At 37.6% G+C, this 16,542-nt stretch overlaps 2 protein-coding genes across 2 annotated transcripts in view; one reads left to right on the top strand and one right to left on the bottom strand.

Moving 5' to 3' along the window:
• Positions 1 to 2,315, top strand: part of LOC107563015 (melanoregulin-like) — a 3,167-nt gene extending 852 nt beyond the window's left edge. The window contains exons 4-6 of the mRNA XM_016247784.1: positions 638 to 753; positions 832 to 995; positions 1,824 to 2,315. Of these exons, the coding sequence (XP_016103270.1) occupies positions 638 to 753; positions 832 to 995; positions 1,824 to 2,033 (490 nt within the window). The 3' untranslated portion in view covers positions 2,034 to 2,315. The remainder of the gene's footprint in view (positions 1 to 637; positions 754 to 831; positions 996 to 1,823) is intronic.
• A 278-nt stretch (positions 2,316 to 2,593) lies between these two features.
• Positions 2,594 to 16,542, bottom strand: part of LOC107563016 (chromodomain-helicase-DNA-binding protein 4-like) — a 74,307-nt gene continuing 60,358 nt past the window's right edge. Inside the window, exons 28-38 of the mRNA XM_016247785.1 lie at positions 15,310 to 15,454; positions 14,995 to 15,157; positions 14,806 to 14,906; positions 11,603 to 11,831; positions 11,406 to 11,468; positions 11,140 to 11,319; positions 7,857 to 7,965; positions 7,606 to 7,738; positions 7,329 to 7,524; positions 7,065 to 7,228; positions 2,594 to 2,849 (exon numbers count right to left, since the gene is read on the bottom strand). Coding sequence (XP_016103271.1) covers positions 2,838 to 2,849; positions 7,065 to 7,228; positions 7,329 to 7,524; positions 7,606 to 7,738; positions 7,857 to 7,965; positions 11,140 to 11,319; positions 11,406 to 11,468; positions 11,603 to 11,831; positions 14,806 to 14,906; positions 14,995 to 15,157; positions 15,310 to 15,454 — 1,495 coding nt within the window. The 3' untranslated portion in view covers positions 2,594 to 2,837. The remainder of the gene's footprint in view (positions 2,850 to 7,064; positions 7,229 to 7,328; positions 7,525 to 7,605; positions 7,739 to 7,856; positions 7,966 to 11,139; positions 11,320 to 11,405; positions 11,469 to 11,602; positions 11,832 to 14,805; positions 14,907 to 14,994; positions 15,158 to 15,309; positions 15,455 to 16,542) is intronic.

Raw genomic sequence — 16,542 nt, forward strand, 5'->3', positions numbered from 1 at the left:
ATTTGGACTTTATTCTCAAAATATTTTGAGTTTATTCTCGTAATTTGGACTTTATTCTCAAAATATTTTGAGTTTATTCTCGTAATTTGAACTTTATTCTCAAAATATTTTGAGTTTATTCTCGTAATTTGGATTTTATTCTCAAAATATTTTGAGTTTATTCTCGTAATTTGGATTTTATTCTCAAAATATTTTGAGTTTATTCTCGTAATTTGGATTTTATTCTCAAAATATTTTGAGTTTATTCGTAATTTTTACCTTTTTTTCTCAAAATAATACGACTTTAATCTTGTAATCTTAGATTTTTATTTTTTAATGAGGCACTAAAACTTCGTCGTTACATAGCCTACATACATACATATATATATACAGTGGGGCAAAAAAGTATTTAGTCAGCCACCAATTGTGCAAGTTCTCCCACTTAAAAATATGAGAGAGGCCTGTAATTTACCAAAAGAAAATAAAAGAAAGAAAATAAATAAATCTCATTATTTGTCACATTTTGCCATTTTTAGCTCATATTTCTGTCTCTGAAACTTCAAGGTGAGGTGTAATCTGTTCAATATTAAAATCCTTTCTTCTATCAGAGCTAAATACAACAAAAGCTATTTGTAGGTGTCCTGATGCTTTAGTTGAGGCCTGTCATGTCTTCTGTCCCGCAGGGCTACCGGCGTTTGAGCATCGACATCGAGGCCATGAGAGACATGAGAAGAGAGGTGCGAGATAAATGGAAGATGATTTTAGAGAATCTGGGTAAGAGATTATATGAGAGATGATGTTCCAGTGATTCAGGGACAGTCTGTCATTGAGATGCTCGGTTTCTTCTCTCAGGGTTCATGGCTGAAGCCGAGTCTCTGCTGACCGTGTCTACCAGCGCATCAAATGACCGCATGAGAAACGCAGCGGTCGCCCGCAACCTTCTGCAGACCCTCCACACCGAGACATCCTTATTCAACAGCAGAGAGCCTCCACCCGAGAGATACCTCTTCATCCTGGTGAGCATCTTACTCAAACTACAAGCATGAACAATCAAAAACAATCTAGAGCACTAAATATAAAGAATGTAAATATTGCTGCATTTAATGTGCACTTCTCCATCAATGAAGGTCATTTCTATTTTAAGTGAGGTGCTTCAGGCATAAATGAAGATGAATGTAATTTTGATATTCTAAAATATTGAAAATAATCTAATATAAAAATAAATTTAAATATTACTATTATTCTTATTAAATACATTTTATTTATATCAAATGTAAATATAATACAAATACATACAAATATCATATTTAAAATAAATGTTTAATATTTTTAAAAAAATTGTAAATGTATATATATATATATAAAATAAAAAAAAACCGACCAATGCACAACTTTCAGAAAACACAACAAAAAAGTCATGAACTAATAATGTTTATTTTACGTTTTCCAAGCATATAGCATATTTCAGTGGCCACTGGCAGTTAAAATTATATCGCTAGTAATTGTCTGAGGGTATTCTGACAAATTATTAATCTTTTAAGGAGCATTTTAAGTTAAAAAGGAACTTAAGCCATACTAATTTACATGCACAAAATTAATTGTGTATATTAAAAGTTTACAAAAAGTTAAAACAACTAAATTTGAAATAAAAATGAAAAATATACATTTAAAAAAAAAAATTCTATTAAAAATGTTCAAATGAAATATTCAAAATAAAATGAGAAATTATATATATATATATATATATATATATATGTGTGTGTGTGAACGTCTCAAATGAAAATGCTTGAGATAGACACACTTCCCCTTGCTCACTTTGACCTCTATATTTACATTGCGCTCAGGACCGGCTAATTTATCTGGATGCTGCTGAGGATTTTGTGGCAAAGGCTCGACGCTTCTACCCTCCTAAAGATGATGATGATGATGATGATGATGAAGAGGAAAACACCAATCGAATAAATCTTCCTCTGCTGCTGTCCCGCATGAATCAGAACATCTCTGGAGGAGAGGACGAGGATGATGAGGGCGAGACCACCGGTCCAGAGGAGTGACAATGAGATTAGATTGTGTCGATGTTTTCAGAAATCAGCTTGAGGGGTTTTGGAGGTAAATGGATTTTGACTGATGTCAGTTCGGGTCAAGGTGGATGGGGATGCGGAAGATTAAATGGCGCAAGTTTAAACCATTTATTAGACAAATGCTTTTTTGAGAAAGAGGAGACGGTTTTCAGAATCATCAAAATAGCTGCAGGTCTCACATTTTATGTAACTATGAATTATAAGCTCATTAGAAGATTCAGGATTACTGAGGCACGTTGATATTGTAAGTCTAAGATGGTGAAGTGTATTTGAATACATAGAAATGAATCTCTTGAAATTTGTGTCAGTGTGTTCTTTACATTGAATGCAGATATACTGAGTCCGTCAAACTGTTGAAACTAGTCATTTAATAAATACTTCAACTCTCATATGCCATTTATGGTTTCTTCATCGGAACAGAAATGTAGCATTACATCACTTGCTCACCAGTGCTACATTTCTCAGAATCTGTTCTGATGAAGAAAAAAAAACTCATCTATAATAATAATAATACACAATAACTACAACATGAATAAAAGGAACAGAAACCTTTTTATTGAACATTTTTATTGAGGTCCCAAAAACCATCATCAACAATATTATGTAAACAATATTAATTAGGAAAATAATAAAAAACAACAACAGCTCAAATATCCACAGCCCCCAGGGTTGAGCGGACAGTACAAGGGTGTGGATTCAAGCTAAGATGAGATTTCATGTGCAATCAGGAATGTAGACATGGTGCGCGGCGCTCTGAGGACTGGCGTCTGCTGCAGACTACTGCTGGACCTGGCAACGTGAACACAGACAAACCAGTTAACAACTGAGCAAAGAGATACGACACAAATGAAAGGAAAAACTGCAGCACGATGAAAAATCAGGCTTTTATATACAGACTAAAACATTGATAATGTGAAAGTCATTTTTGTCATTTTATTTCTGTACTTGTTGCGGGTCTATAATTTATGTATGGAAGATGTGGCATTGAGCTAAATTTACACATCGCACAACCTTTCAACCTATTTCAAATTGTTTAATGGGGAAAAAGGACTATATCCTGTGGTTTTTCTCTGAATCAAATGCATGGCCTCATGTTTTACTTTGAAAACACAACCTTATTCACAACATGTCAAGCTTGTTTTTTTTCACAGTCAATTTAGAAAGTGAATGATTTCTTGGAAAACAAAGTCTGTAAAATAGTCACCAGTAATGTGTAACAGTGAATGGATAACTCAAGGGACACCAAACTCGGTCCTGGAGGGCCGGTGTCCTACAGAGTTTAGCTCCAACCCTGATTAAACACACCTGAACCAGCTAATCAAGCTCTTACTAGGCATACTAGAAACTTGAAGGCTGGTGTGTTGAGGCAAGTTGGAGCTAAACTCTGCAGGACACCGGCCCTCCAGGACCGAGTTTGGTGTCCCCTGGGCTAACTGGTTAAGGTAATAATCCCCATGTATGGTTATCAACTTTTTTGTTATACTTTGTTATTTTTCTTTGTAACTAACTGTTTTGATAATTGTATTATTTATTATTTTTTTTCCACTTAATCTTTCCTCATTCAATTGTATTCAAAAACCCAACATGTTTTCCGTTATCTTTTAAAATACTTATATGAATATTATTACTTTAATATTTTATAAAGATATACTTTATTAAACAACTTTAGAGACAACAACTTATATATATATATATATATATCTTTAAGATATCTCTTGCTGACATCTTAAAAGAAATATGAATGTATAAAAAACAAAGCAACTATTTTATTCATCTATATATATATATACAGTGGGTACGGAAAGTATTCAGACCCCCTTAAATTTTTCACTCTTTGTTTCTTTACTTAATATACTAAATATATTTCTACATATACATACACACACCTTAAAGACGTCATTTAAATACAATGCATAATACAGCTTGCAAATTAGTTCAATTTTCAAAATACTACTGTAGACTAGACTTGTGCCAGTATTCGGTAATGCGATATATCACGGTAATGAATATGCACGATGTTGTTATCGTGGGCACTTCTAAATACCGTGAATAATTATATATTACAAATTATTTAGAATTTAGAATGCATTTTAAGAATACTTTTCCCATCAACTGGTCACAATGCACAACACCGCTGTATGCTGCGTGAAAGACGCGTGTGCACTCTGATGTAAACAAGCGCGGACAAGAAGCACATGCTGAACATGCGAGAGACGCTCTGAATGAAAGCGCACTTTCCCTCTCTGACAGCAGATGGCGCTAAACTGCAGAAATAATAATAATAATAATAAATCATTTAAATGCAGCCGTTACCCCGGAAACCCTGTAAACAAAGCAGCTGCACTACTTTGTTTCTGAATCGTGTTTAAATGATTTAAACAGCCATTCAGATTTGTGTATTTGCTATGATGTTCATCACAGCGCCAAATACTTAAATATTTAGACTTAATAGGCTATTTATTTTCAATCTTTTTTTACATTTTAATCTGGACTACAACATGCCCTAGATATTGTTTGAAAGTGTTTTGATTCTTTATTGTTCGGTCACACTTTACATTAGGGCTTCATTAGTTAAAGGCAGGGTATGTGATTTTTTAAAAACACTTTAGAAAACTGATTCGGGCCGAATCGCAAAACAAACTTGTAGCCAATCAGCAATAAGGGGCGTGTCTACTCGTGATGTGGAGGAGAGCGCGTTCAGTGCATGGGACGGACATTAGCCGAGCCGAGAGACAGAAAGATAGAGATGGCAGATAAAAAACAAAAGAGGAAAACGTCTGCGGAAAGATAAGGCAAGAAGTAGGACCCGTGTAAATATCGGATCAGCTTTCCAGAGCTGGAGAGAACTCAAGGAGCGGAGGTCTGCGATCGGACGCCGAGGTTGCTTTGTTTCTTCTCAATAGGTGAGTAACACCGTGTCTACAACAGTTAAAGTCTACCTACACTGGACGCGATCAAACGACCGTTGAAAACCATTTGAAATTTGTGTCAGCACGTCATAAATAGAACCCGGCAGCAGTTTTCTGTCTGGGATTTGTTGCGGCGCGCCGCTCACGTCCGATGTAGACACGGTGTAACATTGGTTTTGCTTTGTTTAACAGAACTAATCGTTGCCTGGGTTGCGTATGTATATGTGGGGCGGAGCTATCAAAATAGGGGCGACACCCTTTTGGGGTAGGGGCGTGTTTGTTTTGGTGATTCAAATATCAACATTGGCTACCAGAAATCACTTACTCTGCCTTTAACATTAGTTAATTCATTAGTTAACAAACTGCCAATGAAAAATTCTTCTGAACATTCATTAATCTTAGCAGGGCTCGACGCTTACTTTTCTTTTTAGGAGCACATTCAAAATTTTAGGAGCACCTTCTAATCAATAATCCAAAATGTTATCAAAAAGTAGCCTTACCATTACGAGGTAATATTTGACTCCTCTAACTTATAATTATGACTCCTCTAGACTGTAAAGTATGTCATCTTTTGTCAAATTCTTTAAAAAAATTATATTTTATAAACTTTTTAAAAATTGTAATTAAAACGACAATAAGAGTAGAATAAGAAACAAGTTAAAAATCAAATGAAATCAATATTAACTAAATTAATTTGTAGAGGTGGCACAGAAGAACACAAAAGTGACTTGATGTACTTTGAGACATTTAATGAGGTTCAGAAGTGTAATGAGTGCAATTAAATCCATAAATCCATGATGATATTAATGTTTTGAATATAAAATTTTGAATATAGAAATATTAAATGATTTAAATAACTGAAAAGATACTTTAAAAATGTAACTAAAACTGCCAGCAGGTGGCAGTAAGTCACTGATTTTTATCACTGAATCATTCATTCAACTGATTCTTTCGAAAGGCTGATTCATTCAAGAATGAATCAAGTGACTGTATTTATGAATGGGTAATCATGAATCACTGACTCACTAGATTTGTTTAAAAAAATCTGTTCATTCATAAACGAAACACCGCTGTGTTTGAATGGAGATGCGCAGCGGCTGAGCTGTGTCTTTGTTTTAAACTATTTTCGACGACGAAATAGAGCAAAATCAGACAATAGCGTTATAGTCAGACAATGTAAGTCACTTAATATTAACTTCTTGTTTATTGAACTGTTGTATTAAATCAGTTATCACATGTACAAACTCCCTTAAAAATCATTCAAAGCTGTCACTCATCTTAGTTCATCGCGAGCTCACATTTATAATCAACGAAGCTCTCTACACTGCGCAATGAATCTCTTATTTACACCCTGTCTACGCTTTGCTTATGAAAGGATTCGTGAGATATGTCTGTGATACATTACTCAACGCTGCAAAAACACGTAGAAACCTTTGAAGCTCCCCTCAGCGATCACAATCACAAGTATGACGATGATCGGGTCAGTCGCATGGTGCTCCTAAAAAAAAATTTCAGTCGCACGCAGTAGTTTTCAGTCACAAATGCGACTGAAATGGTCACACTGTCGAGCCCTGCTTAGGTAATTACAATATTTAATAACACGTTGTTAAAATCGAAAGTTGCAACTGTGTTATTTAATGAGCTAACATGAACAAAGACTTTTATTTTTTTAACAAAGATGAATAACTTCTGTAGCAAATGTAGCTATTGCTCATTGTGAATGTTAATGCATTAACTAAGGTTAACTAATGAGGTCTTATTGTAAAGTGATACCTATTGGTCTTTATAGTTCTTTTGCACTTCAATCTGTGTAAAACTTTTCACTTGATACATTTTTCTGTATTGCTTTATTGGATTTAAATGTTCAGTTATTTTTGTTATAAGAAAAAAGTTATTAAACCTGTTATACTGTATTATGACAGCAATTTATGACTAAATTTCAATATCATGATAATACCGTACACCGTGATAAAAGCATTAGCAATTAATCGCAACATGAGAATTTGATACCGGCATATCCCTACTGTAGACTATAAAAACACATCAGATATAGTCCAAGCATAAACCATACCAGCACAGGTAGGTGATTGTGTACCTGCTGAGATTGTGTATCTGGTCCTCTGCTGGCCAAACGGCTGAGAATGTTCCTTTCAGACATCTGCAGCCTCACAGCAACCGGCGGTATCCTGGCGATGGTCGCCGGGAGACGAGTGACATCTGCTTTCATGTCACTGAGCAACTCTTCTAGCTGTTTCAGTACTATCAGAAACACGTACAAAAAAGTAGTGAGTGTCAACTTCTATGATGAGCCAAATTCAGGAGTTAAAAAGTTAGAATAACATGATGTCAGATGATGTACCTTTATGTAGGACGGCGTTGGCAGGTTTGTTTCCGGACATGGATTCTTTGCTCAGGTGCTGGTGGGACTCTGCCAGACACTCCACTTCACTGAAGCGTGTGTTGAGAGCCATGGAGGGGTGAGAGTGGTCTTCTGTCATGTTCAGATACGCTGCCCTGCGCAGCTGTTCTTCAATCACCAGAGCCTGCTCAAGTAGCTACAGGAGACACACAAAAACGGTTACTAACTCTAATGTCATGACATTTATACAAGAAAAATTTGATTCTTTTCATAATACCTTGAATCTCCTGGCCAGAAACTTGTTCTTGATCTCCAGGAAGTTTCCTCTGTTCATCTCTCCCTTAAAGGGTTCGTTAAGAATGGCGAACCTGACGTCATTCTGAATATCTTGCCAACGAGCATAACCATGTCTGAGACAGTGAGTTGAGGTACATTTCATGCTTTGCTTGTCATTGAACACATCTGAAAGACACTCACATGTGTACAATACATGTATGCAGAAGGCTGCTTTTTTTTTTTTAAGGATACTGTATGATGCCAGAGAGTAGCCAGTAGTCATGGCGACGATGCCAGATCTCATTGGTCTTCTTGGTCACTGTAGCGGCTCGCTCCTCATTCTGCCACAGGGAGTGTAATTCTGCAAAAAAAAAAAAAAGAATTTAGTAGAAATGCTTAAACTTATGGCATTTTGGCAAATAATTGTTATAATTTTGCCTTTTTACACTTATTTACTACTAACAATAAAATCATTCTTCAAGAAGCAAAACAACCAAACACCATAAAATGTATAAAAGAAAATTCTGATAAGTAGTAAAGGTGTCATATGATGCGATTTCAATTTTTCCTTTCTCTTTGGAGTGTTACAAGCTCTTGGTGCATGAAGATCTGTAAAGGTGCAAAGACTAAAGTCTCAAATCCAAAGAGATATTCTTTATAAAAGTTAAGAGTCAGCCACGCCTACCTAAAACGACTCATTCTAACACGCCCCCACATATCTATGTCACGATGTGGGAAGATTTGCATAACGTCGCCCAAATGTTCACGCAAAGAAAGGCGGCGTAACTTTTATTCTCACTGTAGTTTTGTTGCCGCCGCCATGTCGTGAAGGCGCTGTGTGTTTCGTTGTGAAAGCGAAACTACTTTGTTTGGCCTTCCAAAAGAGGACGATATCCGCTTCGTCATGCCTAGAGCTGATCTGTGCTGGTCGCTGAGGGAATACATCAACTTCGCGCTGTAGATCACCGGATCGGCTTTCACCATGGACGAAGTCCAGCCCGGGTCGTCACATGTGGTTGCCGCAAGCCCGTCGGCCGCTCCTTCATCAAATACGCTGGTTGCGCCGTTGTCAAGCCCACCGGCCGTTCCTCACTCTAGCCGCCGGCCTCCGCTCACTCTAGCCCGCCGTGTGTTTCGTTGTGAAAGCGAAACTACTTTGTTTGGCCTTCCAAAAGAGGACACGACTAGAAATCAGTGGTTAAATTTTATTTGCAACACTGTTCCAGAACAGTTCAATGCAAATATTAATTTGTGTGCAGTTCATTTTATGGAGGACTGTTTCCTCATCCTGGAAGAGTAGACTACAATGCCGGCTGCTCTGACTCACAGACAGAGGTGGAAAGTAACGAATTACATTTGGCCTTCCAAAAGAGGACACGACTAGAAATCAGTGGTTAAATTTTATTTGCAACACTGTTCCAGAACAGTTCAATGCAAATATTAATTTGTGTGCAGTTCATTTTATGGAGGACTGTTTCCTCATCCTGGAAGAGTAGACTACAATGCCGGCTGCTCTGACTCACAGACAGAGGTGGAAAGTAACGAATTACATTCTCGTGTTACTGTAATTGAGTAGCTTTTTTGAGTACTTCTCATTTTTAAAGTAATTTTTAAAATCTGTAATTTTACTTTTAATTAAGTATATTTAGTTTGAAGTATTGTACTTCGCTACATTTTAAACACATTATGGAGTAAAAAATAAAAATAAAAATTAGCTCCCTGGAAACTACTGCAGTAAATAATGGGCAGGAGAACAAACTGGCGCTAAAATCACAAAAAAGATGCAGACGGACAAGACAGGCGTTAGTGGTGCAGACCCAGCTGAAAACGAAACCCCGTCGTATTCTGCTGAAGTTGAACTCGAAGGAAATTAAGTGAACCCCTGGCCATATTTAAGCTCTATTACACGTGTAAGCAGTGTTTGCCTAGGGAGACCATACTAGCAGCTTATAAAATCTTGACATCAACCCTTCGCAAGCATGTAGAGGTAAGCGAAATACTCGCATTGTTGCATTGGTGGTTAAAATGAAGCTTTGACAGTTTAGCAAGAGGTTTTGCACAAATTAGCCAAAAAGACAGTGGTACAGGGTGTGCGATATACAGGTGCATCTCAATAAATTAGAATGTCATGGAAAAGGTCATTTATTTCAAGTCTAGTAGATAGACTAGTATTTATTTTTTTTTACAACAGTTCAATAAACAAGAAGTTAATTAAGAGACTTGCATTTTAGACACCATATTGCCTGTTTTTAGTAAATAGTTAGTTGAAAAAAGTTTTAAATAAATATTTAAAAATAGATTAAATGAAATTAAAATAAATAGTTCAAAATAAATTTTAAACAAAACGCAGCTCAAAGTGCTGCGTATTAGTAAAACATCTAGGAAAAAAACAGAAGGTATTTTTAAAAAAGTAAAAATTAAGGGGGGTTGAAAAAAATTACTTAAAGGGGTCCTATTATGCTCTTTTACAAAGTCTTGATTTTGTTTTGGGGGTGTACTAGAACGGGCTCTCATACTAGGTTGTTCGAAAAACACATTATTCTACAGCGTATAATACTTCAGCTTCATTCATCATTCATTCACCAAAAGATAAACGGCAGTGCTTTACAACTATAGGACAGGAAGAGCTAAATAAACGTATCACTGCATCTAAACCAACAACATGCCTGTTAGATCCTGTACCCACTAAATTACTGAAAGATTTGTTACCTGTAGCAGAAGAACCGCTTCTCAATATTATTAACTCGTCATTGTCTTTGGGTCACGTCCCAAAACCATTCAAGCTGGCGGTTATTAAGCCTCTTATTAAGAAACCACAACTAGATCCTAGTGAACTGGTAAATTACAGACCCATCTCAAATCTTCATTTTATGTCTAAAATTTTAGAAAAGTTGTGTCTGCTCAATTGTACTCCTTCCTGCAAAAAAATTATCTCTATGAAGATTATTAAAAAATACGGGATTAGTTTCCACTGTTATGCTGATGATACTCAACTATATATGTCAACAAGACCAGATGAAACTTCTAAATTATCTAAGCTAACAGAATGTGTTAAAAATGTAAAAGATTGGATGACCAATAATTTTCTCCTATTAAATTCGAATAACACAGAGATATTACTTATTGGACCAAAAGACCGTACACAATCTCTTGGATTACAATTTGCAACTAGATGGATGTACTGTCTAGTGGGGAGTGGGCTCACTTGTGTATGTGTGTTTGCGTGTGCGTGAGCGCGCGCATCGGGCGGAACTCCGCTGTGCGTGATGCAGAGAGTGAAATGACATGCCGTTGTGTAAATAAGATAAATAACATAAGGCTATTTAGTTTGCTTAATGAAAGAACAATGTATAGACATGTTCTATAAGAAAGGTAACTTTAAAGGACTTCTGTTGTGATCTGGCGCTATAGAGAAAATATAATTAAATCAAATTAACTTGACCTTCAAGGGGGGCGGGGGGTGCCGTTGGGGTGGCGGGCCGCCCCCCTAAAATAATGGCAGGGGAAACGTTGCACTCTGAACAGAAGATCTTACCAGTAAATCCTCCATCTGCGATGTTGAACATGAACCGTGTTTTGGCTTTCTTCCTCTCTTCAGCTGCTGCTGCTGTTGCTGCTCCTGTTGCTGCTCCTGCTGTGCCGTCTTTGGCACTCTCGCCATTCTGCAGTTTTCCAGCTTCCTCTGTCTTACCAGAATCCTTCTCGTCCTTCTGACCTGGAGCAAAATGAACGACACAAGTTAGTGAAGTGGGTAGGCGAGAAACTACGTAATCATGTCAAAGCCAGTCAGGTAGTACAGACCTTTCTTCTCATCTGTAACAGGGGTAGTGTCCATCTTCTCAGGATCATCATCCTTCTTTTCTCCTGAAAATAAAACATATGAACAATTTAGCCACCCCATGTTTAGACAAAATATATTTTTGATCCCGTTCAACCCTGAACCCCATTCAACCCATATTACCAGGGTCAAGTGGGTTGTAAATGGCATTTTTATTCACCTTTGGTGTCGGTTTCCTTCTCAGCCTCAGATCCTTTGGGCTTGCTGTCGCTGATCTTCTCATCAGCGTCTCCAGACTTCGCTTTCTCTTCCTCTTTCTCATCTTGCTTCCCATCAGCCTTGTCTCCGTCTGAAGAGGTTTCAGGCATTTTGTCTTTCTCTTCGCCGTCTTTGCCTTTGTCTTCAGAAGCAGAAGAAGCGTCGTCATCTTCATCAGGGATGGCAATGACCTATTGATAAGAAGAAATAGAAATAGCTTAACAACCAAAATCATCTAACCTCACATGGTTGAAACACTGAAAATTAAGGCACCAATATACTTCAAACAAAATCAAAGAATGAACTGGTCTGATGTCATTACAAACAAAATCAGGCCAAAATGAAGTTTGTTTCAGGAGTTTGAAAAAGCTTTATGAAGTGAACTTTCCAGAAAAATTCACTCCACCAGGTAAACACCTTCAAACTACCATTGGTCCATGTTTATTACATAATAGGTACATAATTGATCCCCTTTAAAGGTCCCATATTGTCAAAACTGACATGGTCTAAGTTTCAAAACAGTCAATCCACAGACAAATGCACACAGCCTGCATAAAGTAGCTGTGCATTTTCACGAGCAGTTGTGACTTTCGTAAAAAGGTGACGTCAGAACTACACAGTGACTTTCAGTCACCACCCCGAGCACTGCCCATCGTCTCACCCTCCTTTTGCCAAACCCCCAGACAACATCGCGTCCATGCCATTGCTGAGCAACAACATCACGGAAACATGTCAAGAAAACGCTGTTCAGTCATGGATGTCAGGAAACTACATCATTGCACAGGCTTCCGAACTAGGGTTGGGTTGATAAACTTCACGATATTGAGCCGGCATTGTGATCCCCCCAAAATTCCCCTCATATCCCCCGCAATCCAGCCGCATCCCAATACCGTGTTCGGAAAGAAAATGACATGTACTACGGAACCCCTAACCTTAATAAATACGAGATGAGAGGAAAATATAGATTTCAATATTTTCTCTCGCAGTTAAATCATCGTGTAATTATACTGTTTAAATTGCGGGCATCAGGCAGGGAGCCGCTATTATGCCTGGCATTGAAACTGCTTTTGAATGCACGATTTTAGTTTCATTTTCACTTTCGAGATTCGCGATCGCACGTACTTTGTTTATACTATGGAGCGGCAGTACTTACCACACATTTTACAAGATTAGATGTTTGTCAGAGTTGCTCAGGATCTGCAATTTGCCATCGTCCTCAGTCATCTCTCCTTACTCTGTTTATGTGGTAAGTGAAATTTTATGTACTGTAATATAACAGGCATTATGTAATGTCCGCAACCCGTAAGTAAACTTCTCACACATTTGATGTTACATTATGGAGCCAGCATAATCTGAAATTATAGTTTGTAAACGGTTATTGCAACGCTAACATGATGCTAACGTGTTGTATCAGTAGGAAAGCAATAGTTACGTAGAGATTACTGCATTCAGTTTTTGGAAGAAAAAAATTATAATTACCATTCTGAAACATTCTGTTGTAAGCGCGTTTGAGAAGGTGTTTGGTTGTCTCCGGCCGTCGCCTTTCAGTCACCACCCCGAGCACTGCCCATCGTCTCACCCTCCTTTTGCCAAACCCCCAGACAACATCGCGTCCATGCCATTGCTGAGCAACAACATCACGGAAACATGTCAAGAAAACGCTGTTCAGTCATGGATGTCAGGAAACTACATCATTGCACAGGCTTCCGAACTAGGGTTGGGTTGATAAACTTCACGATATTGAGCCGGCATTGTGATCCCCCCAAAATTCCCCTCATATCCCCCGCAATCCGGCCGCATCCCAATACCGTGTTCGGAAAGAAAATGACATGTACTACGGAACCCCTAACCTTAATAAATACGAGATGAGAGGAAAATATAGATTTCAATATTTTCTCTCGCAGTTAAATCATCGTGTAATTATACTGTTTAAATTGCGGGCATCAGGCAGGGAGCCGCTATTATGCCTGGCATTGAAACTGCTTTTGAATGCACGATTTTAGTTTCATTTTCACTTTCGAGATTCGCGATCGCACGTACTTTGTTTATACTATGGAGCGGCAGTACTTACCACACATTTTACAAGATTAGATGTTTGTCAGAGTTGCTCAGGATCTGCAATTTGCCATCGTCCTCAGTCATCTCTCCTTACTCTGTTTATGTGGTAAGTGAAATTTTATGTACTGTAATATAACAGGCATTATGTAATGTCCGCAACCCGTAAGTAAACTTCTCACACATTTGATGTTACATTATGGAGCCAGCATAATCTGAAATTATAGTTTGTAAACGGTTATTGCAACGCTAACATGATGCTAACGTGTTGTATCAGTAGGAAAGCAATAGTAACGTAGATTATTGCATTCGGTTTTCGAAAAAAAAAAATTAATTACCATTCTGAAACATCCTGTTGTAAGCGCATTTGATGAGGTGGTTGGTTGTCGCCTGTTGTCGCCAATTCGGAGTCCAGCTCAAACATGTAAGGCCGGAAAACATTTCCCTCAGCAGTGGCCATCATTACAGGTGTTTCTATTTTTCTATTTGCCATAGCAGGCTACAGCATACATGACCCTAGTTACCTGTGGTTGGCCTGGTCGTGTGTCACTCAGAAAACAACAGGCCAATCAGAAGAGAGGCTCATGAATATTAATTAGACAGACCAAAATCGACCTGTTCAAAGGAGCTCCTGAGAAAGGAGCTGCAAAAATATATTTAGATGGTTTTTGGTACTTATACCGCAAATATATTCTTAAGGACATCAAAACCTAAAATAAAACTCCAGAAAGGTGTATAATATGTGACCTTTAAAGCAATCTATTGCGTAAAGTGCTATATAAATAAACATAATGTGACTTGACTGGAGGGCAGAATTGCAGATCTGCTGCAAACATCTTCATTGATGCTTTCTTAACTGCTGTTTTCTCACCGTAATTTTTGTTGTGCATTTATTTCATTAGTGAGAGCAAAGCGTGCAGCACACTTACATATTCATCTAAGGTCAATCTCAGCAGTGTAAACGGAGTCAGAATGTTCAGTAAAAGTCATCACTGCTTAGATTTCGAACTTATATTTACCCCAAAGTGAAGAACGAAAAAAAACTTCACAATGAGTATATTGGGCTTTAAACAGAGATCAAGACATTTTGTTGTATAAGCTGATACTCACTTCATTGTCTTTATTCTCACTTGTGTCCTTCTCACCGTCTCCATTTTTCACCTTTTCTTTATCGCCATCTTTTCCACCATCTTCTGCTTTAGAAACACCATCTGTAGAACAAATAGGCATGGTTTAATAGTTCAGCTTATTTTAACAGTAATCAACTTACAATAAGAGAGGTTGTGGCATATGTGGCACCTGGAGCAGGTGTGTTTGGCTGAGTATCCGCTGGAGTGCCAGTAGAGGGTGTCTTGCTGGGGGAGTCGGGCTGACTGCCGGCAGTGGATGCAGTTTTATTCTCGTTCAGCTCCATCATCCAGGGCATTGACCACTGACCGTTCACATGCTCAAACTCTTGTACCTGAAAAAGGAAGTTATCCAACCACCAACAATTAGACATCTGTGCAAAATGGATTTTGCTATTCATGCATCTTGCAAATTTCATATAATCTGTTTGTAAACTCCTTGGCTTTTGTACTGCATGTTATTTACAATAACGCATTACTCATTTACCTTCTTTCTGATCAACGACATCACACCGATACGAGTAAGGACGTGTTGTCGTGACAGTCCCTCCCGGGGAACGCCATCAGCAAAGCTTTCAGAACCATCTGCACCAGGCTCACACAAGTGCCGCATAAAAAGCGAGACGTAAGCCCTGAGAGATAGTACACAAGGACAATACCATTAGAACCAGTTCATAGATCCAAGACACAAAAGGTATGAATATTTATCTAGGATTTTATGTATTTATTTTTCTAGGAGCATTTTGCTTACAGATAAATGTTTAAAAAAAAAGTCGCACAAATGGAAAGTTCCTGTGATTAACCTAAATATACACATTTATATTCCAATAAATGGAAATATATATTCATATAAACCAGTGTTCAAAGATTTTTTAAAATGTTTTTGAAAAAAAGTCTTATGCTTACTAAGGTTGCATTTATATGATCAAAAATACAGTAAAAATAGCAATATTGTAAAATATTATTACAATTTAAAGGAACCATTTCTATTTGAATATATTTTAAAACGTAATTTATTCCAGTGATGCAAAGCTGAATTTTTAGCAGCCATTACTCCAGACTTCAGTTTGATCAATTTAATGCATCTTTTCTAAAAGAAAGAAAACAAAACCTATATTACGACTTTTTTCAACAATTTCTCCTCTTCCGTGTCAGTCTTCGCCATGCGTTCACGACAGTACCACGACGCATGCGTGTGCATTCCTCTACTTCTATGTCAGAGCGTCAGCTCCTGCGTCAGCAGCACCACACGCATGCGTCGTGGTACTCTCGTGACTGACCCGAAGAGAAGAAATTGTTGAATGAAGTTGTTATTTTAGTTTTCTTTGCACACAAAAAGTATTCTCGTAGCATCATAAAATTACGGTTGAACCACTGATGTCACATGGACTATTTTAACGATGTCCTTACTACCTTTCTGGGCTTTGAACATTTCAGTTCCGTTGCTGTCTATGCAGTGACAGAAAGCTCTCGGATTTCATCAAAAATATCTTAATTTGTGTTTTGAAGATGCACGAAGGCCTTACGGGTTTGAAACGACATGAGGGTGAGTAATTAATGACAGAATTTTCATTTTTGGGCGAACTATCCCTTTAATATTTTTAATCTAGTCACAACCTTAAAACACTTACGAAAAACCCTCAAAAATAAAGTTAGCCCCGGAACTGATGACATCTTGCACAGCTTGTAATTAAAATAAATCATATCCTCCCCCCCCCCC

Source organism: Sinocyclocheilus grahami, unplaced genomic scaffold (genome assembly GCF_001515645.1).
Source record: "Sinocyclocheilus grahami isolate Dianchi unplaced genomic scaffold, SAMN03320097.WGS_v1.1 scaffold854.1, whole genome shotgun sequence".
Taxonomy (NCBI): domain Eukaryota; kingdom Metazoa; phylum Chordata; class Actinopteri; order Cypriniformes; family Cyprinidae; genus Sinocyclocheilus; species Sinocyclocheilus grahami.